Here is a 23,557-nt window from a genome sequence, read left to right on the forward strand (position 1 = left end):
TAGAATGGCACAAATTCTTCTTTAATAAAAACAATGCATCAACAACATATTTAGCCATATTAAATCCCTTTAAGAACCTCCATTAAGTAGATCTCTCCTTTCCCATATTCCATAATTTGTCTGGAGGCTTCCTCCACAACCCAACATTGCTCCTTCACCATCCAGCAGGCAAAGAATGCTGTTAGAGCAAGAAACATCTCCTCCTTAATTCTTTCATCCACAGGAGCTAAGCATGCAACCTCAACAGCAAGTGCTCAAATACTGCTGGGTCTAGGAGAAAAAGACATGGTGTCCAAGAGTTTGATTTCCAATTTCTTGCTCAGTAAAAATATTGAGCAAAGTCTATGCCATAAGGATACTACCGTCTACAAACACTTTACGTAGGTTTCATTCTACTTAGTATGTTTTATACGTATCAAAATGTAACCTATGCTTGAAACAAAGAATTATGACAAGGAGAATTTTTGTTTTAAGCCATGAACATTTAAAAAGCTAATTAAAAAAAAAATATATGGAGAGAGGTTTATAAATGCTTAGGAAATTAAATGTACCTTATCTTTTCTGCTTGGATTTTTGTTGCCTTTTATAAATGCACAAAAAGAGTTCAAGCATAAAAGACTCCATTTCCTCTTCAAACCAACGTGAACACTTCAACTTCTCTTCTGTACAAACTCTAAGAATAGTTTGCTCCTGAAAAACTCATCAGCTGGAATAGTTTATTCATCTGCAGTTGAATAGGCTCAGTAAACAGGTTTACTGCTTTGCAGATACCAGCTGATATAAAAGGCATTACTTACGACATTTCCTCAAAGACCTTCACTCGCTCACATCCCTCTGGGGGCTCTCGTTTGAACATGTAGCTGTTGTTTGGTTTGGGAGATGAGGCATACTTGGGCAACGGTGAGCTACTCCCACTGTCTGAAAATTTAAAGCAGTTATATTACTAGAGATTGAGAGTGCTTTTTAATTAAACTCGATTTCCAAACAAGATGCCTTTTTTTCACAATCTAGCCACTATGCCGGTTTGCTTCTACCACAATGCTTCCTTTATTGCAGGCTATTTCTAACACCCTTGTATAGCACATTTCTTCCGAATAAAAGCTTCAGTGCAGCAGTAATCTATCATATAACAACACATAACAGGAGGATATTTTTATCCAGAACACTGCAACTGGAACAAAGCAGAGCTGTGATCCTGGAAACAAATACGTTCTTTATTATGTACTTCAAAAAACATAAATGAACGAGGTAATATGCATAATACATGCAGCAGAATTATGAGTGGTAATGATAATATGCCTTCTCACTGTATAAACACGGTTATTGAAACTGTGTGTATACAGCATGTATCTCATTTTAAAACACAATTCTTCACTGGAATATTGACCTCATTAGTCTCATGAATAGTTCAGAAGTTGTGAAGAAACAAAGCATGTTTGTAACGCAGGTACTGATACCTCATCGTTACAATGTCCTACCTTACTTGCTTCACAATTGTGAAGTTGCTTTAGTATCCACAATAAAGCTTCCACAATTCAATTCTCTCATCGCTACTAACTATATGATATAGGTATTCTTTGTAACTCTAGCCGCCTGTGTATATTTCACTAGACACACTTAGATCTAGGACACAAGGCAATAGGCAGATTTCTTTGTAGTTCTTGGAAAATATAAGAAAGAAGGCTCAACTCTGGTAATAACAGAAGCACAAAAGTTTGAAAAATTAAGGCTATGAAAGGGTTCGCTTTAAATACTCATCTTGCAACACGATATTCAATGCAGTAAGGAAATAAAGTAGGTACAAAAATAATTACAGAAAATCAGCTTTCTGCAGTGGCTTCTACCTTTTCAAAGAGCAACATCTATCTCAGGCTAGCATTAGTGGCTCCCTGTTCTCTGCTTGGACTTACAATTAAAAAAATGAAATGAAATGGCAAGGTTAAAGATCCCCCAACTTATAAACACACCTTATTTGGAGAGAAATAACTGCTTTTTACTTTTTTTTTCTGGTAGCTCCTTTTGAGTCTTTCCACGGATGTGGGGTACCTTACCATTTTTAACTCAGATACCTTTGTTTATTCTGCTGTTGTTCATGTGTGCCTTTTCAGCAACAGTGGAAAACCAAAGCTTCAAGCACTATGACCTAGATTCACTGAAGCATAAAAGGTTGTCTTTAACAGCTTGCAAACAGTAACTACATAAACTTTCTTATAACCATGACTCAAATACAAAGGCTAATCATTAGAAGTTTTGAAATATTTCTGCTTCCTGTTACAACAAGACACAAATCAAGTCAAATGTCATACTTCTCTTTGGAGATTTACTACGAAAGATATGGGTGTGTGTGTGTGGAAACCAAAAGAGTTGAAGTGAACCCTCAGTAGCGTATTGATTATTCAGCTCGTTCGTTCCTGCTGTAGAGTGAACGCAGAACTTCTATTTACAGAGTTTTAGGTGTTAACTGTATGAATGCAGAAAAAGCTTAGAGATAATACAGATATTTGCCAAGCTGGGAGCACGATGGTCCTGTTGGCATCTTTCCACTGTTGGCCCACACAGCCCATTCCAAACACAGAAATCATTAACAGAACTCAGACAGTTTGTTTCCTCCTTCTAATATTTAAAATTGAAGATCCAAGTTTCTATTTAGAAAATTTGAGACATAAAATGTGCTACTGTTCATTCCACCAAATAGTGGAAAACCATGGAAGTACATCCAAGGAAAGAATCAAACTGAATTCAAAGTTAAGTCAGTTCTTGGAAGATTTAGAGTCTTGTCCAGCCAGTTCAGTTTTCAATCAAGTTTTTAGTTTATTTAGCCCTGTCTGGCTGAAACTTTCTATATAAGACAGCTGTTAAACCAGTAAAAAAAAAAAAAGTATGTTTTATAATTTAACCATTCTGTTTCTCTCTTTACCCTCCCTGCTTTTGAAGCTTACTAAGTTGTTAGCTTTTCATTTTGACCAAACACACACCACACTACTATTTGAAAATTACATGTGGTTATCAGGAGGCTCCCATGTACAAGCTCGGTGTTGGTTCTACACGTACAGCAGCAGTGCAAGAACGGAAGGGTACTGGGAAAATAAGCCACAAATTAAAGTGGTAAGAGGTGGAATTTACAACTTAAGCTAGCCTCCACACGTGTATCCTATAAGCTCTTAAATGCTAAACTGTCCCATTATTAATCCTTAATGACACTGCAAATGTGTAATCTCAAACTGTGCTATTTACACATTTATTTTTTTCCTGTCTCAGAGGCTACAATGCATGAGCCTTCACATCAGAGGACACGTCCGCACCTTCCACGCTTCCACCAGTAGGGTGTGCTCTGCTGGCATATGTCAGCCAACTAATCAAACTTCATTAAGATGACAATGATTGAAGATTAACAGACATAACCTTTAAAGGGAGTTTTGTTACCATAACCACATAGCAGACAATATAGAGCCTTATTACACAGAATTTCTAAACACAAATATTCAAAATGGGTATATTCTGTTACCTAGAAAATGTTTAAGATTGCAATTAAATGCTAGAAATACTGAAGACTTAATAACATATATTTTAGCTTGCACATACTAAAGCAACAAAAGAGGCAAACTGAAAAAGAATCTGTAAAAGAATTTGAGTGACAAAACTTAAAGGAAACAAGAAACTTTGCCAGTGAGCCTTGGGATCTGTTTTGATAGCTTCAAAAAATACCTTTGTTTTCTTAAGACTATCCAAAAACTTTATACACAATTTTCATTATAAAAACCTTGAATCACATTTTGTACAAAGCCCCCCAAACTTCATCTGCTTGTATCTTAGGATGCCTTTGAACTTTACCTCTGCCACAGTTGCTAAGTATGCCACGTAGCACTCTGAATTACAGTCTCATGGACCAGAGTATCATGAAACAGACCTAGTGAAATCAGCAGCTTTAACGCAGCAAGGCAGTCACTTACCTTGCAACGGGCTGATATTTGAAAACAAAATCATAAAGCCAGGTGCCATTAAAATAACTTCTCTCCCACCCTTCCCTCTCTATTCCAATCAATACCACTTAGTATCACTGCTCCATTCCGAGCAGCATTGTGGGCCTTTTCTGAAATTTAGCTTTCACTTTTTTAAAAAAAATTCAATAGATCTAGCAGCTTCTTGCAGAAATGTAAACCAAACAGCTGATACAGTCCAAAGAGCAGCTGTGAGGGCCTCAGGCCAAAGCACAGCTTTGCACAAGAAATAAAAGATGCTTTAGAAATGTAAAGCAGTGCTCTGTCTGTACAGAGCGCTGGCTCCTCTCACTGCTCATGTCTCTCAAACTACTAACCTTCCTTTCCGATTCAGCAACACACTCAGGAGCATTCATGACGCTGATAATTATTTTTTTTAATGGTAAAGCCAAGTTATTCCCATAGAGAGGAAAAGAAAACCTCAGCTTGAGAAAAGTAACAGAAAAGTATCTTGGGTCTAAAATATCTACATTTGGTTATACAATGCATTTTTCAAAACTTAACAGGCCTCACAGTAAACTCACAACAGTTTTATTCCAGCATCACAAAAGCCTTTACAATGAAGGTGTGAAAAACTTTGTGAGTTTTGTTTCATAAAGCAGTTAACTTCCACAACAGATGTTAGTAAACTGTGTCTCAAAACTTGCTATTCCCTTATAATTTCCACCTATACCCCTCATTTATCTATAATGTAACTATTCTGAAGATAACATTCTTCTTCAGAACAACCGGCCTGTGGGATCTTAATGATGTGAGAGTAACAGGCGCCTTTCTGACTATGCTTTTACAACCTCTGAACAAATTACTTTCTCTTGGAAAACCGCAAGGCATTTTTCGAGTTTCTCTCTTGTCCTTGAAGAACAAAGTTGTGAAGAGCAGTTCAAGCTTTTATCTTTCATAAGCACAGTATTAAGTACCTTATTTAAACTAATTCAAAAATGCAATTATATTAACTTTACAAAGCTGTTTATCACCATCACCTATACACTACTACTAAAGCAGACTTTTGATACAAACCTAGCATTAAAGCCAGTCTTAAATCCAAAATCCACAAATAATTATCTATTCATTGTGAAGTTCAGCAATAAATTTTAACCCCAATTAGCTGTTCAGAAATCCAAGACAGGAGCTAAAAACCCTTGAAAAGAATTGAGAAGGTTAGATGCACTATTTCAAACTGTCTTCACTCACTACTGCCAATAAAGTACCACTGAGAATTCCAATTACTGTGATAACCGAGTCCTAACTGCAAAAGGAAGTATTCTTTTCACTTCCTCACTTCTTAACTTACATTTGTTATGAGGACATATACAAAAAAGTTTACCTGTCAAGGTGTTTCCTTGGGTGCTAATACCTTAGTGGATGCCTCTACAGTGATTCAGTCGTGACAACACATTACAATTCATATGCATATTATAAGAAAGAGAAGGGGTGGGGGTAATATCTCTGTTATTTTTGGAGCATGGCCAACTCTCATGTCGAGCTAAAGCTTTTACTTTAATGTGGTTAACTTACACATGTGCACACATGCACCCCCAATTCAGGATTTGGACAGGTGGATTTGTTTTCCACTACTCCCTTTTAAATCCAAGACAGGAAAGCAATACTTTTCAGAAAACAAGAAAAGCCAGTATTTCTCCTGCTGCCTTCCCCAGTCTTATTCCCCAATCACTTTAAGCATTATTAAACAAAGAATATTTACAGAAAAAAACTTTACCTTACTTATAATCTCAAAACACTGCTGTCTTAACTAATTAGTAAATCTATGATAAATCTTAAAAGTTTTCATTTCCTCTGCAAAACTTACTACTTTTAGCTTGCATGTTTTACCCAAACCCTGCATCCCTCCAGACTACAGTCTGGAGACACCTAGCTGAAGAGAAGCCCAAGAATAATTTCATTAGTAAACAGTTGTCAAAAAAAATTAGTCTTTTTACACTAGTGCCTATATTTCCACACTACATGCTGTGTCAGTAACTCTTAATTATTGAAACTCCAGTTTACTCCCTCTGTAAAACCTAATGACATTTTACAGACTTTGAAAAAAATGCAGGGTATTGACATATAAATATATAAATTATTGAGAAATTTTGGGCTGTTATGCAACATACACAGACAAGTAATTACTCTCCATCAGATTGTTCAAACTCATATCTGAGCTCCTCACCAAATAGCTTCAAGTGGAATGTAAGAGTTCAGAAGCAGAGTACTTTTAAACGCAGTCCAAAACTTCATCACCGTTTTGACCAGCAAGTAACTCACCCATGATGAATATATAGACTACCACAAACATTCTTGAAACCTTTTAAAAAAATAAACATGTTACCGTCTGAATTCTTCACATTAAAATCTTCATAAATAGTTAAGACTGTTTGCTGTGCTCCTCTGACGTATTTATGGAAGATGTTTGTGAAGTTTCACAAACAAGAGGGAAAAAGATATGCAGACAAACAAAACCAATTTTAAGGTAAATCCTCAATCCCTCCACAACCATCAAACAAAAACAAAAACTGATGTAATGAGTAAAATGAAGGTAGTTGTAAAAGCAGGACATCACATGCCTCCCATAGGTAAAGGCGGGCCATTCTACTCTCACCTTTATCACGGTCATAGAGTAAATCTTCTGTTGAGCAAGGACTCCCATCCTGAGATTCAGGAGGGCAAAAGGGAGACACACATGGTGAATGACTGCTGCAGCTGCTGCTGCGCTCCTGGACAGACGGAGTCTGAGTGTCAATGCTTCGTGTACTACTACTACGATAGTGAGCGGGTAATGGGGCCCTTCGACCATCAGGGATATCCAAAGGCTGCAAGAGAAACAAGCAATTAAGGTTACAGAATAAAGATCAAACTCCTAAGCAATGTCAGCCTGTAGCGCTCATAACTGAAGTAACGAGGCAAGGCCTTAAGAGCAGCAAACAAGCCATTTTTGAAAGAACAACTTTTACGCACAAAAAAATGCAAAATAATGGACACAACATGCATTAATTAGGCTGAACGCTGGGACAATGTGCAGGTGTTCCAAGCCAACTATATCCTCTTAATGTGAAGTTAACTCCAAAACACATTTCGACACATGCTAGTATTATGCTTTTGTATTTTTTATCATAGTTTAAAAAAGCAAACCTCCTCAATAATATATCTCTAATTATACTTAATAATACAATTTTCAGGAAAGGTCACTTATTATGAAAGAAAAACAAGTACCCCGACAGAGATCACATTTGGATAAAAGGGAACGTAGAAAATGTCAAACACAATGGCATACGATTGCCATAACAACCAAGTGAATTACATTTATAAATGAAACCATCCAAGTTTTGCTAGTAAGTCATAATTCTCTAGTACCCCTCTGCATTCCATCCTTTACTTCCATAAGGTGACCTCTGACAAAATGTCAATTAAGTAAATGATGCACAGGCTTATACAAGGCTCGCAATCTTTGTCTTAAACCAAAGCTAGTAAGCACTGCCTGCTCACATCAGCCTAGCTGGCACTGGCCAGAGCGATCTTGCATCCCATTCTGCAATATATAGTGCATAGAAACGTTCATAGTGGTACACTCACTAGCATGCTCTACTTGTCCTTCCCAGTGGAAAATTAGTTTTATCATAAAGACAGAGCTGTTTTAAATGTAAGAAATCAAATGAGAATTACAGTTTTGCTTAAAAGTGAAGGGGGGAAAGATGCCTGCAAGATTTCAATTTCATTTTTATACTCACTTCAGCGAGGACTGTATTCAACCCACAGAGAACAGCTTAAGTGTTCTAGCTACAAAAAATTAATGTCTTTTTCCTTCTCACTTCAAATGAACATTTTTATTTTATTGCTTTCCTCTTCCCCATATATTCCAGGACTATAACAGGTTGTTCCAGGGCCTAAAATTCAACCCAACACTTTTGCTAGCATGAGGACATGAAACCTACTGGCCAAGTATCACATTCTCCCCGTTTCAGCAACAGTCTGTCCAGAAAACCACCACATATTATACAAATAGGCAGACGTAACAGAGCAGGAAAACCCTTCTCTTCTTACGAGCCTTCCAGTTAATACCATTTCACATTTCAATTAAGAGCAAAGAAACACATTATAAAGAGAACATTACAGTTGCTACATCAAATGCTGAAGAGTTTGGACACAGTTGTGTGGTCTGTTCCAACAGCTCAGTTCACATTGCATATGCGTTACAACATGACTGCATGTTGCTATTCCCATCACCCCCGTCAGGCCATGACTCATTCAGTGCATAAGATAGACCTGAAGCGTTAATATCATTTGTTACACAGTCAGGAAAGAGGTAGAAAACAAGACTGAAGCTGTAGAAAGAAAACAGTCTCACAATTAGCGTAACCAAAAAAATAACTGCCATGCAGAAAAAAATTTTTATTTCCATCTCTACCACAAAAATTCTATGAGATGCCAGGAAGCCATCTGAACCAACCTCTCGCTTTTATGGTACCTTTTCTGGATGCCCAGTCTATATAGGACTGATTTGCAAAAGTCTTCAGCATTCACAGATGCAGAAGGAGACTATGAGAGCTACACTTTAAACTCCTAAAATGGCATGCAGTATCTTGAGTTACCTGAAGAATCACATTATAGAAGCCTGATGAATTTGTGTTTCACCATCCATAACATGTAGATAATATCACCTTTCTTCTCACACAGGTGTGATAAAAAGAGAACAAAATTTCAGACACTCTCCTATTATACAGAAGCAAAAACCCAGGAAGAAATTCAGATTTCTGACTTCAAAGCAAGGTTTAATGTGTCCTAATGCTCACTATATCTAATGAGGAGAAAACAGAAACACTGAACAGCTGCTCACTAAGTGCATATACTGTGCTCTACCTAACAGGTAAAGCAAGGATTCCAGGGAAGGGAAAAAAAACAGTAAGTGATCACATAATTAAAGACTGCAGGATAACACAGATGCTCTTCCACACCTGGATGAACAATGTAGTCTTACGTAGTCAGGAAGTATATCCCAAATCACATATTTCAACCTCCACTGAATTAAAATTTGAGGTACAGTAAGTTATCTATATTTTTAGACATGCCTCTAAACATACGCACAAGTAGAAAAAGCTAAATATTTATCACTCTTTCCAAGTAAAACGACTTATAACACATAGAAATGCCAGCAAATACTTCAGATTACTGTGCTTCTTTATTTATCTTTCCCTTAATATTGAAACCAAGTTTTGACAAGTGCAAAAAAACTACATGAAAATATCTACTAAAAGTATTCCACTTTTTAAAAACTTTATGTATTAAACTTGATCAACATAAGAAAAAACTTCAGAAGTTACTTTCCATGAGTCATGCCTCAACTATTCTAAAAACTGAAGTCCTCACAAACTTTGAACATAAGAAATAGGGTAACTAATTTGGTACAGCTGCTGTTAGTTTCCATACTACTCAATGCATGGAAAATGACTAGAAATTACTGCATTCTAGATACTGGGGGGTTTGGGGTTGGGTTTTTTTGTTGTTGTTGTTGTTTTGGGGTTGTTTGTTGTTGTTTTGGTTTGTGGGTTGTTTTTTTTCTTCACAAGAGTGTCCAGTCATGTACTAACCTTACGCCAAATGCATTCTGACAGGACACCTGCCAACCCCTATGGGACAGTGTGTTCTTGGATGTAGTTACGTACTACCCTCATCTCCCTGCAAAGGTATGGAAATGCTCAATTTGACAACAGCATGCATTTCTCAATGCACTGTTAAAATTCACCACATTGTTTTCAGTATCGATCTTTTTGCTGGAAAAAAAACCAAGAACACCCTATTTAGGAGCATCAGGAACACTACTGTGATATAATATACCAATGGGACACTTAAAAATAATCTGTTCTTCACAAGCCTTACATCTATTTCAGATGCAACTTCTTGAGAACAAAGCATTCAATGCTTTTCATTTAAAAACTGTTCTCCAGACCGGCGCACAAAGGCAGACATAGGAAAGTGCTTCTTCCTTCTTGCATCAATGAAGTCACCAATGCATTAGGTAAGATGCAAGTGCAAAAACCCATAATGGATCCTGGGAAGGAGCACTTGGAAAAAAACAGACTTTTCAGATGAAGAATGTGAAGATTTAAGTAAGGATCCTCTACATCTGTGCAAATTAGAGAAAGTTCTTTTATTACAGGATTAAGTTTTCTGATAGGTACATAAAACCATCATGCTGTCTATTTCCAGAAGCATTAGAAATCAAACAAGAAACACATTAACCATTTTACTTACATTGTGTGACAGACTGACAAAATTGCCTCATTTCTAATTACTTCTGTATATTTGAAAGATAGTTCCAGTAATATTTTTTTTCCTAATAGGACACCTATGAACATGACCGAAGACTCCAACATTTATGTTGTGCAGTCACAATGGGACAAAGAACAAAAGCCTATCGCAACTCCTCCAAAAGCTAGTTCCCTCTTAAAAGTTATGGTGGGAACAGAGAAACACCATCAAAATTTCCTGGAAAGCTAGTCAATAAGTTATAAAACAGGAAGGAAAATATATCCAGGACCTTTGAATAAATGCATTAGAAAATGAATTCCAGTTTATTAATAAACCTGAGAAGAAAGAGGCAATTAAAAAGTAATTCAAAAAAGCCAACTTAAACTTAGTTTTATGAAAGAAAAAAGATAACACCTTCAGCTAACTAAGCAAAATGAATTATCTGAAAAAACATACATATACATGGCTAAAAGGAAAAGAATTAAATATTTGGAATGTTTGGACCACTTACAATGGAATCCCTCTGAACTTTATGGTCAATTAGATTATTAAAAGTTAATGACATCATGACATTACTCTATCATCAACTATTTTTGTGAAACACAAAAATAACAAGACTAACGTCTACAATTATTTTTACTTTTATAAGCAATTTTACTTTTATAAGTACAATTTCTATTATCATTAAAATATTAAAAAAAAAAGAAGAGGGTTTCAAAGAACTAACAGAACTAAATCAGCACAAAGGAAGACAGAAGACATATTCCAAATCAATTAATACATTTTTTTAAGAAGTAGGATTACAAAAATTCAAGTCAGCAAAAGAGAAAACAGAAAGTATGTAACCCCATACCCTACAAAACCAAAAAGCAAGTCTAACAAATTGAATTGATTTGTGTATCTGAAGACTAAGCAAGGAAGTATGAAGCTGGGAGGAAATTTTTGCTGGGAGCTAAATTTAAAAAGTAATTAAAGTAATATCCATAAAACTATCCATAAAACTGCTTTAACCTTATTTTTGTCCTATATATCACCTAGTCTGATTTCAATATATGAACGAAGAAACAGTTTAAAAAAAATGACGAGTTTATATTGGAGAGATGAGAGACTAATAGGAAAAAATCAATAACACTAGACCAAAATTTTAGAAGTTAACAGAGCTAAAATGCATTTTATTTTACTTGGGACACCCCAAACATGGTTATCAAAATGAAATTAAGAAATCAGAAAGCTACTAATGTAGACACTAAATCAGAAAAAAAAATAGATAGGTAGCGAGCTGCCCCTAAACTGAAGGTAATATTCCTTCTCAGTGTTTTTAGCAGGTTATATGTTATTCCCCTAATCTTTCATGGCAAATGAATACAGATTCGCAATAGGGCACAAAGCATTTTATGCAGCTGGATAGATCAATTCAGATGAAAATTAAGGTTTGAACATGTACTCTTAAAACTGTGAACTAAATGTGGAAACAGATTAAAAGAAACCAGCTGAACATCTAGATGCACACCAATCTCACAAGCAAGTCTATTTATCCTTCACACATCACCCAAAGCAACCAACTACCTTTGATTGCTATTTTAAAATACTTTCTAAAAAGTACAGAGTGTTACAGCACGAAAGAGTGGCAGAAAATTGAAAGAAAAACAAATTGTTTCACTAGCAGTGAAACTAATGAAGTTTGGTTTCCTATGGTTTATCTTTTGTTCAGTAATTCCTAACCTTTAACCTAGCTTCCCCAACTCCCCCAGGCTAAAAAGAAGCTAAACTGTCGTCTTAGGAGAAAGTTCACCAGCAGTAACATTGAGTAAATTACTCTTGTTATGATCTGGCATAAGTAAGCTATGAGATCTAGTTAGCTCAAAGACAGCGCTAGGAGTCCCACTTTATGTCCCACTAGACCAGACCTCACAGAAATAACAGTTACATAGCAGGAAACAACCCTCTGCCCACAAAGATGGACTTGACTTCAAGGGCAATGCCTAATTTATGACTTTCTTTTGTGTCTGAAGACTCTTCCCAGCTAGATGTTTGGAGGAAGGGTTCACTATTGCCTTGGTTGCATAAACTGCTGAGCACCTCTGGCCCCAATCCAACAATGCACTTAAGTATGTGCTTAACTGTTTTGCTGGATCAGAGCCAGTACATTCAGTAACTTAGGAGACCGAGTTCCGCATCCCAAGTAATAAGCTGTTAAAGCCCAAGGACAGCATTTATGGAGATGATTTGTCTGAAAAATAAATGAAATGTCCGCAAACCACAGGAGATTACAACCCTAGTCATAGCAACATCAACGGTGGCACTGTAATACGTACCTTTTTATAGTCTCTTTGGAGATGGTGCAACAAGGTTTATTGATTTGGGCTTTCTGTTTCGGTTTGTGTGTTTGTTTTTTTTTTCCTTATTCTTCTGTTACAACACACATCCCTTCTAAAGGGATGAGACAGCCTTAGGAAAGCAAACTTAACAAAAAACCTCTGCTACTACAATATTTCATTCTTAAGACTGCTTTGTCCACACAACTAAGTCTCTGGAGAAGCCAAGACTATTCCAAAATTTTTTAAGTTTACTGCTGAAATGAAGAGCTACAGACACCAGGTTTTGGAATCTTAAACCTCTGATTAAGTTTTATAGCTTGATTTGTACATTAAATTGCTATTACGTGGCCATTCACAAGAAAAGAACCTATATCTTAGAGAAGATTAGAAAAAACAGTAGTTTATTCCATAGCAGAAAACTTCCATTGGTTATTTAGGAAACAGTCGCTGTAAACCAAGTATTTCACATTTTAAGTGTCATCTAAGCATGCCAGTGCTCCTCAATGACAATTCCAATGCTCCAGTTCTCCCACATAAGCAAAGCTACCCCATTTGTCAGTATTTCCTATACGGAGATCTCCCATGACAGATCACAGTGGTTTCATGGAAGTAAAATGGTCCACATTCAGTTTATGCAAGAAAAGCAAGCATTAAAACCAAAAAGCAGAGCATAACACTGGAAACTTAAGTCTTGCCTAAGAAAAAGAATACAAAATGAAGCAAATTAATCTCCTGGTCTCTAATTACTACTGTAGCCTGAAGTATCTCAATTTTGAAGCACTTGCATTTCGCACAAAAACTTTCAAGTTCTCTACAGAAAGGGCATTCTAAACAGAGTATGTTCGGCCAGAAGCCCTTAAAAAACAAATAAACAAACAAACAAACAAAAAACAACAACAAACCAAACACCACCCTAAAACGCTGAAACAAAATTTTCAAACAAACAGTTCTTTGAAGAAAATTATTGGTAATTTCAGCCACGAGGAAGGTTTCCCATATGTTTATAGAAGGAAACCCAACCATAATCATGTTAATATAAGCTTACCTTCGATACTTCTTCTTTTCCACTGTTTTCCTTAATGAATACTTTTTCCAGTTCGGGGCTTATTCCTTCCACATTACACGGCACACGTGAAACAGTTGATTTTGGCACTGAAATGTTTGACAGTGGCATAGGGACTGATCTGGAAATAGAAGCCTAGAAGGTAGAGAGCAACATGATTTGAAGTTGGAAAATGGACTAAAGACAGACATCTGAGACCAGTACCAAAAAAGCTAAAAAGTAAGAAGCGGTATATTAATTTTGCCATCCAAAAGACCATCTTTACTTGGCAAATTCAAACAAAAAGAAATGCTTGCATAAATCAAAACCCACCAAAATCACCTCTACTTAATTCAAAGAAGTAATCTATAATAAAAGCATTCTACTGCTCCACTTAGTAAGTAGGCAGGTGTTATGTACGTTTCAGATGTATAGACTACAGAATACGCAGTAGGGGGATAGGGAGCACGTGGGGTGGGTGTTGATGCTGATGGTTGAACTGGGATCCAAAAGGCATTTCGCAACATTCCTAAAGCTTAACCACTCAACTGAAATATTCACTTAATGCACTTTTATTCTCTTTTGGTTGGCTTTAGTGATTGAAAACTAAAGCATTCATTCTGAACCTTTAATTTCATTACCTTGTAGATTTTCAGAACTTTCATGTCTAAGGTCTTAAAAGAAATAATTTCAAGTTTAAGGACTGAGCATGTAAGTAAATACAAGCATCGTTTTCAGAAAAACCTGTCGGAGAGGAGCTCTGTTACCAATAGGAACCATTCACAAGAGTGCACATGCACCTTGCGCAGTCAACCTCAAAAGCTTTACCTTGGTAGCAGCTACATAGCATAGATGCACCTACACTGACAGTCAGGGACTGTGTTCACTTCCCAATATACGTCGTCCTCTTGCTCACAGAATCACAGGATGCTTAAGGCAAAATGTGAAAACACTTTTTTGAGTTCTTGGCAATGAACCTTGCACAATGCGCAGCTCCAAAGGTGCATGTCACTTGTGTGGAGGCATTCTCTGACTGACAAAACACACTGCCTGCAGGATGGCTTCCCACAGTGGTGCCAGAACTGAAGACTTCACCAGCCTTGTCAGAGAACACCTTCGTGAGAAATCAAAATGTTGCACAGGCTGTGACAGAGTCAGCTCCAAGTACTAAAGAACATTTCTTCAAAGCATGTGTCCTAGGTGGATTTCAATCTATGTTAAAGACTTTTTACTGCAACTATAAATAGTGGCACAGGTACCTGCAACAGATTCCTTTAGCATGGAAAGCAAAACCTTTTTCTACACAAAATGTAGTGGGATCCTTTTTTATAGAGGCATAAAAGTTTCAGGAAGAGTATCGATTTCCATATGTCTTCATCACAAGATTAGGTTTTAACCATGAAATTTTATCCAAACAGAAGAAGGAACATATAAAGGATCAGTCATCACAGCTCAACCTCTTCTTTCTAAAACACCAGCTATTTAAAAAAGCAGTCAGGAAATACAATGACAGAACCAACATTTCAGGAGTTCAAATAGTGGCTTGTTAGGAACATGGGGCCCAAGTTAAGGATCCACTGTAGATGAAATTTAATCAAGGCTTGAATGTCTGCACTGTCAAATGAGACATGATTAACTGCTTTCTACAAGTGGTTTAAGGTTCACAAAGTCGTTGACTGAACCTTGCCTGAGCTTTAGAACTCGTAATTGGGTTTCAGTTTCACTGGCAGTTTGTAATGGCTAGAGCAGATACTGCATGGGGCATCCTCCATTGCACCCTGCTGAGAATCTGGTTCCATGGTCTGGTAATTTGTCCAAAGCTATTCTTCATATGTGCCAGCATCTTTATAATAGGAGAAATATTTATATACTCTGAGCACAGGCAAATTTTTATAACTTTTTGAAACATGAAAATGACCTGAAAACAAAAATTGTTTTAGCCAGGCTAGTGTCAAAATGATCAGCTGTATTAAAATTTGCCTAAACTCACACCTCACTTTGAAAAACAGGTAAGTAATAAGACAACAAAAACAGAAGCTGTCAGACTAGGAGCCTGAGCTTAACCTCTCAGAGAGGAGGATATCAAATCCATAGACTGTTAGAGAGAAGTCCTGTCATCATAATGCCCATTGGTATAGAACATGACAGTGGTCATCAACATAATCTGGACGTAATATTTTGCATCCTAAAGTTTATGACTAATTGAGGTTCTCCAGTAAGTCACAGTGTCTGGAACAAGAACAGGCTGGTGATTATGGCAATTTTTCCATTTAATATGATGGAAACTCTCAAAATATACTGTAACAACTGTACTGTAACACAGCCACTGCAACCACGAACTCTCATGTTAGAAGACAGGATTCTGTATTGACAATGATTGTGGACTACTGTAACAACCAAGAGGTACATCCTAGACAAAACCATGAAGAGAAAGACTTTTATCCTGTAGCATGACATATTCTCTAGTCACCGGTCACCAGGGACAGGATACTGTGGCAAGCAGCATCTTGATTTCAGATGAGTTTAAATTCAGAGTGAATTATCACTTTCTTTTTAGAAAGTAAACACCACAATATTGTTTTCTTTGATGTCATGTGGAAATTGCCTCTCTGGCCAGGAATTGACCAATAAGCAAAGTATAAGAAAGATTCTTAAAACGGAACAAGGAAATGAGATTGTCCCTCAAATCTCCGGTATTGCAGTCTATTATTGATGAACACACGGTAAGGTGAATTAAAAGTCTGTTCATAACAAGCCAGTTAGTGTTCTGCTTGCTGCTCAAAGACTGATCAGTTGTTGGGCTGCCAATCCAAACTGCTTACCCATGGTACTTTCTTTTTCTTTATTTCCTATTTTTATTTTTTTTTAACCAGCTCAGATGAAATTGGTTTGCGTAACTGATAAGCAAATACTTTCCAGAGGAGCAGAGACTTTTGAAAGCGTAGCACAAAAATTAGTCTTGGAAGCAAGTCTGTATTCCTGGAAACAGAGTCTTATCTGGCCATACTCAGAATTTTTACAGCATCTCAATATAATTTAGTTGCTATCCTGCTGCAATCCTTCTTTCTTTTATTGTATGATGACTATCAGATAAATTTCAGTGAAGATGCAATGGTATCAGGTTGTTAAGCATTTCAGTGTACCACATAAGGAAAAAAAAAAAAAAACCAGAAGAAAGACAGGAAGAAACAGCAGGCTATTCACCCAACCCTGATAAGGTAGGAGGCTGTTAATATAAGCAACTATCTACTTACCTGAGTCTGACTGATTGCTATGTGGTTTCCATGGAGAGGTGACTGACGTTCTTTCTCTTTACTGTGACGGCTACTCTGCTTACTGCGCTGAAGCTGCTGCCTTAGTTTGGCAATCTGCTGGAAAGATGTTCAGGTGAAGTGATCATGATTTATCAAACAGGTAACTGTTCAAATCTTCACGTAAAAAGTGAATCACAGACATTTTAAGTCCTCTTTGGAGGATTTTACAAGCATATGGGATTGCCCTCCCTTGAAGCATGAGCATTAAAGCTTCTTCCTGCTTATTAGATACTTTCTCCAAAGTATCTACCCTATTTGCCAACCCAAATACGACAGCAGGTTTAGATTAATTACTAAACTTCCTCATTTACAAACAAGCACTGTAATAACTGATGTAAACAGAAGTAGTCAGAATGACAATCTGTGGCAATTTCTGGCTTATTAACTGGTTTAAACTGGGGACTATGATGCCTAAAGTTTAATTTATTTGACCTTAAATCAAACCAAAGTTTTCCAATGGTAATTCATCATAAAAGCAGTGTCTTCACAAACAACTGGCAATCAATATGCATTGCTCATCTTGGAGAACTTATTAAATACATTTAATAGCATTTCCCTGCAGGCTAAATTATCACAGATTCCTTCAGGCAGATGGAATTATCTTTTCTGCTGTCTGCTGCAAGGATGTCTAATCAAAAGTTACATATTTTAAAGGTCAAATGCAACTAAAGCCATTATCCTTTGACCTGCTCCTTAACAAGAAACCAAAGAATTTCATTTGGGGATTCCTCCAGGATAATTCCTACATGAAAGAGAGTATTTACCTCTATAAGCATTGTCTCAGAAGTTTAGACTATGTGCAAATTCACCCAAGAGGTACAGACACTTCCTTAAGGCTGGATGATTTTTTCCTATGGGCTCAAGTCCCACCCTTCATCATGCTCAGCACACTGGCATATAAATGAAAAGCATGCATGGCCCCATTTCATTTTTAACTCAGCTAGAGATACAATTTTTGAAAACCTGAAGGGCAAGTAAAGCGAAGAGAATGCACAGGGAATTAATCTCTCAAAGGACTTCATCAGCTGGAAAGTAACCTCTCTTTCAGTGACAGCTTACAAGTACACGCACTCTGTGGTTAATTCCGAGTAGTTAAATATATCACTAGTGCTCTTGCAAAGCAACTCTGTGGTAGACAATCACTTCACCATCACTCTTCCCGGTGTCACAGATGACAGTGCTTGGTGAGGAGGTTTGGATGGAGCTTTGCTCCAGGCTGCAGACTTTTCTCTGTGATGTTTCTGGTATCACTCACAAAAGAAGGATCCACCTTTAAGGCTTCATAGCAAGTCTCGCCACAGCTCGTTACCCATATTCAGAGAACTACTAAGAAATGGCTGAAGACTTTGATCTTTCAACAACAGACAAACAGTTCAGACATCCAAAAGGGTCTTTGTTAGAATATATCAAGAAAGACAGCACCCTAATACGACTTAGTTTCTAACACAGACAAGCTAGATTTAGAGAACTGGGAGACTAATCTCTTGATGAAAGGTGCAAGTTAAGCACCATGTAAGAAGAAACTGTGAAGGATTCTGAAGAGATGCTTCATCTCTACAAAAAAAATTTAAGAAATTGTCCAGAACTTCCCCATTCTCTCTGTAGGACTAATGGCAATTAGGAAACCTAGCTCCACAGAGAGATGAAAAAGCAAGCAGGTAACCAGTCTGGTAAGTATACATACATCTACAAAGATTTATGCCTTACATCAGAATGTTAGAGAATGGGGAGAACAGGGAAATAATCTTTGACTTCCCTTTCAAAAACTTAGAAGAGAAAAACGATGCCCAAATTAGAAGACAGCTGTGGACTGAGACGGCCAGCTACAAGAATCATCAGAAAGCAGGGAGAGTGCTGTATATAATTCATTTCTGCTGCCTCTCCTTGATGCTGTGCACTTCCTCTTTAAGTTAAAAAGTTAAATACCCTATTTTTTTTTATTTAAATGAAATCTGGTTTTCTGAGCTTTCCTCAGGAGCATGCTGTAAAAATAAGATCTATACAATTCCACCTCAGACTGATCAGGCTGACTGATTTCCATTGCGAACGGCTTGCAAATCTTTGAGAACATAACCTCTCACTGTAAAATTTGGACAGTGAAAGCATTAAGTGGAGAGCGTTGATAGGCTGGTATGTCTCTATGCTGAGCAAAACCCTGAAGCTTTGATATCCTGATAGGAATCATGAACCCCTGGAATCTGAGGTTCTCTCAGCCACCTCAAGAGTACATATATTTTGGCAGTTGGTTCTTGACAGTAACAGAAAGAAAAAGTTTCTTGGGTCACTGGGGAGAAAGAGAAAGATGAAAACTTGTTGAAGAATCTGACTATGTATCTGGAGCTGATATGATCACTTAAGCCAAGCATGAAATGCAGTGAAGAAATAGATAGGCTTTCTCAGATCATCTGTCCTTAGACCTGAATTTGAAGGACCCTAGCTTTCCATGAAGTGGTAGTTACCATCAGACAAAAAAATGAGAAAGTAAGGATGGACATATAAAAAGGAATCTGCCATTTCTTATTCATCCTCCAGTCACGGGAGACAGAGGCTTGCCAGCACAGGCAACCCAGTTTCAGAGCAGCCAGACTAAGCAGGCAGTGGCACTGAGTACACAGAGAGAAGAATCCTCCAACTAAATGATGCTTCATTTCTTCACCATGGGGAGTCCACAGTGAATCTACCGCTTGCTAAACCTAATCCTGAAATGCCAACAGCTTTTTCTTCTGCAATATTATATTTTTATTGCCGATTATTTTCCATCTCAAACTCAAATAAAGCCACGACTGCTAACAGGAACAGGTAGCTGTGCTAGCTTCCTGGAAGTTTACCTTCACCTTTTTCCTAAGCAGCAGAGATGCTTCTCTCATGTTTCATCTTCTGCTTCTCTTATGTTTGATGCAATCAGAGCATCAAACATAACCAAAATGAGCTGCAGAGATGTATGAGGTACGCTAATCCTAGGAAAGCAGATATAATTTGTGTAGTGAAGGAGTCTGAACATATGCCTTGGTGGCACCTGTTTTACCCAGTGTCTCAAAGAAGCAGCAGAACCTGTCTCTTGGGCACTCAACTGATGCTACTAATATAAGGTAGGGAATTTGCTATGCAAAGAGAATGGTGCCAAGTGATTGGTATCAGGAAAATATGTACTTGAAGATCCAGCCATTACACTGGTCTAAATACACTCTGACACTGAACTCCATTCAGGGCAACAATACAGGTATTTTAGATAGGAAGATGAGGCAGAAAAGGAATAATGTGCTATGCTGAGGGAAAAAAAGTGCCATAACAGAACACTCCACTTTAACAGGGCAGCTAAGAAGAACAGAAAGGGTTTGGGACACCATTTCCCTCACATGTCCAAGTACTGAGCATGAAGGTGACTGGGGCATCCACAATTGTATCAAGGAACACATGTAAATCAACACAAAAAGATCTAACATGTATCCTTTGAAGCATCCAGTTATTGAAGACATTAAAGCCTTAGCCTTGCACATATGTGCACTTAGATCCATAAAACGTGACAGTGATTTTAGTATACCAATTCAAACACCCTACACCTAGCTTGAAGATGGGCAGAAAGTTCTCATGATACAATGCAGGCATTTCCTTAGAGGTTACAGCTGAAAAAATCAAGGAATTCCTCAAGGAATAAATGCAATTTGAACCCTACTTCCAATGTTCAGATAAAATTATTTAAAATTATTTTACTATTTTACAACATGTAAACATACATTTTTTAGTTCACATTTGGCAAGTACTCTCACGTGACTGTATGGTGGGGGAAGCACAAAGCATACGTCTGTGCACATTTAAAAACAATTAAAGTTTTCGGCCTTTCCTTGTCCAGTGGCTGATCCCTGCAATATTGTTGATGTTTCAGAAAGACTCTTTTCTTGGCACACATTAGGTTTTTTTTATAAAAAGAAAGCCACCAACAAAAAAAAAACAACCAAGAAAACACAAAGATCTGTGCATCGTAACAGTAATAAACCTATGCCAGGTCATTCAGGACACAAAGTTGCAGTTTGGCCTTGATGGTTTACTTTCATAGAGCCAATTACAAGATGACCAAAGATTATTGAAAAAAACCCTATATTTTTTGTTTGCTGAATATTTTTACAGCTAGAAGTATACTTGAAATAAATATGAGTTTTGTCTATACCACTTGTAATACGCAGGCAGTCTAACATAACTAATGGCACAAACCTGAGAAATAAGCAAACTAGGTCAGTTCTTTACAACACTGGAATAATCTGAGTATCCTGATAATTCTTCATTTGAAGAGACCTAGATGCAGACTACTAATATGAAGGAACATGTTCTGTCTCACTATTTCTGTCCAAATGCTCGTTAATATTTACCAGTTAATAGGCTGTATTTCTACAAATCAGGCTCCACAACATAGTAACTTCCTATTGCTGAACAAGCCACAAACTTATTAATGAGAGTGAGCTCTAACTCATTCGTGAACCATTTATTAATAAACAAGTTAACCAGTAGGTCAAAGAGTAAAACAAACATCAGAAATTCACTCTAAACCTCTGAATACAATCTTTTGACTCATATATGAAAGCACATGAAAAGTGCAAGCTCTCATATTCTATTCTCTTTTATTCCAAAGTCCTTTTCAAGTACTCTGTTAGAGCAAAAAGGACCTTCTAATGGGGGGTTGCTGGTGTCAGTGTAACAAATACAGCATACAGAGGTGCTCAAAGGAAGTGAAAAATCAGCTGTCTGAGATAAATCTTCAGAACTATACAATCTGAAAACTATTTGTTTTAAATCCATTTTTTTTTCCAGTTCTGGGTAAATTCCAGTTCAGGTTAAGCTGTAACTAAAATTGTCCCTATTCAACAGAATTTCAAGCTAACTGTTCAGGTTGAAGGAGGAAAAATACCAGTGCTTCAAACCACTACTTGGTTTGTGTCTAGTACAAAGACTCTGATAGCAATCTTTATCTCTCAGTCAAAATGTATACCTATTAAAATGATGTTAAAGCAGTCTGGCATTATCTTACAACAAGTTATATTCAAGACTTTGTAAAATCAAGCAGCAAATCTTCAGAATAAAAAAAAGTAAACGTCATTAGAAGGTGATAAAAAAGGTACATTCTATCATTACAAAGTTCATATTGAGAGCTGGGGAGTTGTACATTTTTTAACAGACCCACTAAAAGAAAGCAAGGATTGCCTATTTCATTGCTAGCCAGATTCAATCCTGACACCTACCTATTTCAATTCAAGTGCAAAATAATTTTCAGCTCCTCAAAGAGAAAATTTTTTTTATGTGGTAATACAGAATTCATTTGCTTGCTTGGGATCTTAGTCTACACACTCATTTTTAGGTTTTTTAAATGTAATTCTTTCAAAAAGAGCTCCCAGTTGTGTTAAATAAATGCATTTATTAATTCTGATAGCTCTCAAATTAACCAAGGAAAAAACATTTTTTTTAAAACTTAAAATCTTCTTTTAACAGTCAATCTTCTTTTATCAAAACCAATTAAAACTATGCATACAAGAATTTGGCTAGTTTACAGTATCAACATAATAAAAAATACATGCTAGAAAGCATTCCATTAATTGTTGGAACAAAAAAAAGATTAATCCAAACTGCTAAGGCAAGCCAAGGAAACACTGAACAGCTATCTACTTGTTTACTGTCAAATGCTGTGGGAAACAATTCAAAATGCTGAGCAGAACTACTGTTACCTATGTTACTCATAACAAATGCAGTTGCCCAGGAGAGGTGATACTTTTATTTCCATTACTTAAGCTCTTTCTTTCAGCTTTGTCAAATCTTCTCTGAAGTCTACCATGCAACATTGAACTCTCCTATCCCCTTCCCATCAGAGATTTCAGTAAAAGTATTAGAGTTATTTTAAGAATTAGATTAAAATCAAAGTGGGGCAGAAATCATTTTACCATTTTATGTGCTAAAACACATTACTGTAGGTTTCTACCTGGGAAACTCTGCCGTCCAATGCTTTGGAAGAAAAAGCCAAACATTTGTCTGGGGGGTCCTTTATGCTGGGAATGTGCCACTCTATTCCCTTAGAAAAACCTTTACTTTTGGCGAAGCTTTAGCAAAAATTTCAGTCTGCACATGTTCAGGAAAGATGTTTGGAACTGGCAGCTACATTTGCTAATAATTCTGTCTCTACTGGGCTTTACAGTTTGAACAAAATTGCCCCAGAGAATTTGTCCTTCCAGAAAGTGCCGATTACTGTGGCGCAAAGAAATTAGGTACTACGTACTATTGGTATTGAACAAACTCTTAACACATACCACAAAGGCATTAAGCAGCAGGACAGGGAAGCTGGAACCAGGACTTACAGATGAGGGACAGGAAAAAGAAAGGCATAAAATAGAAGCCAAATGATGGAGAGACAGAACAGACAAGGAGCTGGAAGGTAACTGAGCAAGAGCTCAAGTATGGCAAGACAGAAAAGAACTGGCTGGATAATGCACACAAAAAGACACTGGGACTATGAACCCAGGGAACTAGAAGAGGCAAGAAAGCTGGTTTGAGAAGCTGGAGAAAGGAGGAAGTGAAAGAACTATAAACTGGAGAAGACAAGGGCAGGTTTTGGTGTAAGCAACCACTGCAATATTTGGATATAAACAATTCCTTCCCACACACCCC

The 23,557-nt window shown here is 37.1% G+C and overlaps 1 protein-coding gene across 5 annotated transcripts in view; it reads right to left on the reverse strand.

Annotated features, from left to right (window-relative positions):
• The window catches only part of GLCCI1 (glucocorticoid induced 1), a 59,496-nt gene that overhangs the window by 3,271 nt on the left and 32,668 nt on the right, over positions 1-23,557 (reverse strand). Inside the window, exons 4-8 of one of the 5 annotated variants that reach the window (XM_064444548.1) lie at positions 16,853-16,969; positions 13,602-13,754; positions 6,595-6,805; positions 798-918; positions 552-673 (exon numbers count right to left, since the gene is read on the reverse strand). In XM_064444548.1, coding sequence (XP_064300618.1) covers positions 553-673; positions 798-918; positions 6,595-6,805; positions 13,602-13,754; positions 16,853-16,969 — 723 coding nt within the window. In that variant the 3' untranslated portion in view covers position 552. The remainder of the gene's footprint in view (positions 1-551; positions 674-797; positions 919-6,594; positions 6,806-13,601; positions 13,755-16,852; positions 16,970-23,557) is intronic. The other 4 variants (XM_064444547.1, XM_064444546.1, XM_064444550.1 and 1 more) reach the window with 4 other exon arrangements.

This window comes from Phalacrocorax carbo, chromosome 2 (assembly GCF_963921805.1).
Source record: "Phalacrocorax carbo chromosome 2, bPhaCar2.1, whole genome shotgun sequence".
In the NCBI taxonomy this organism is placed as follows: Eukaryota; Metazoa; Chordata; class Aves; order Suliformes; family Phalacrocoracidae; genus Phalacrocorax; species Phalacrocorax carbo.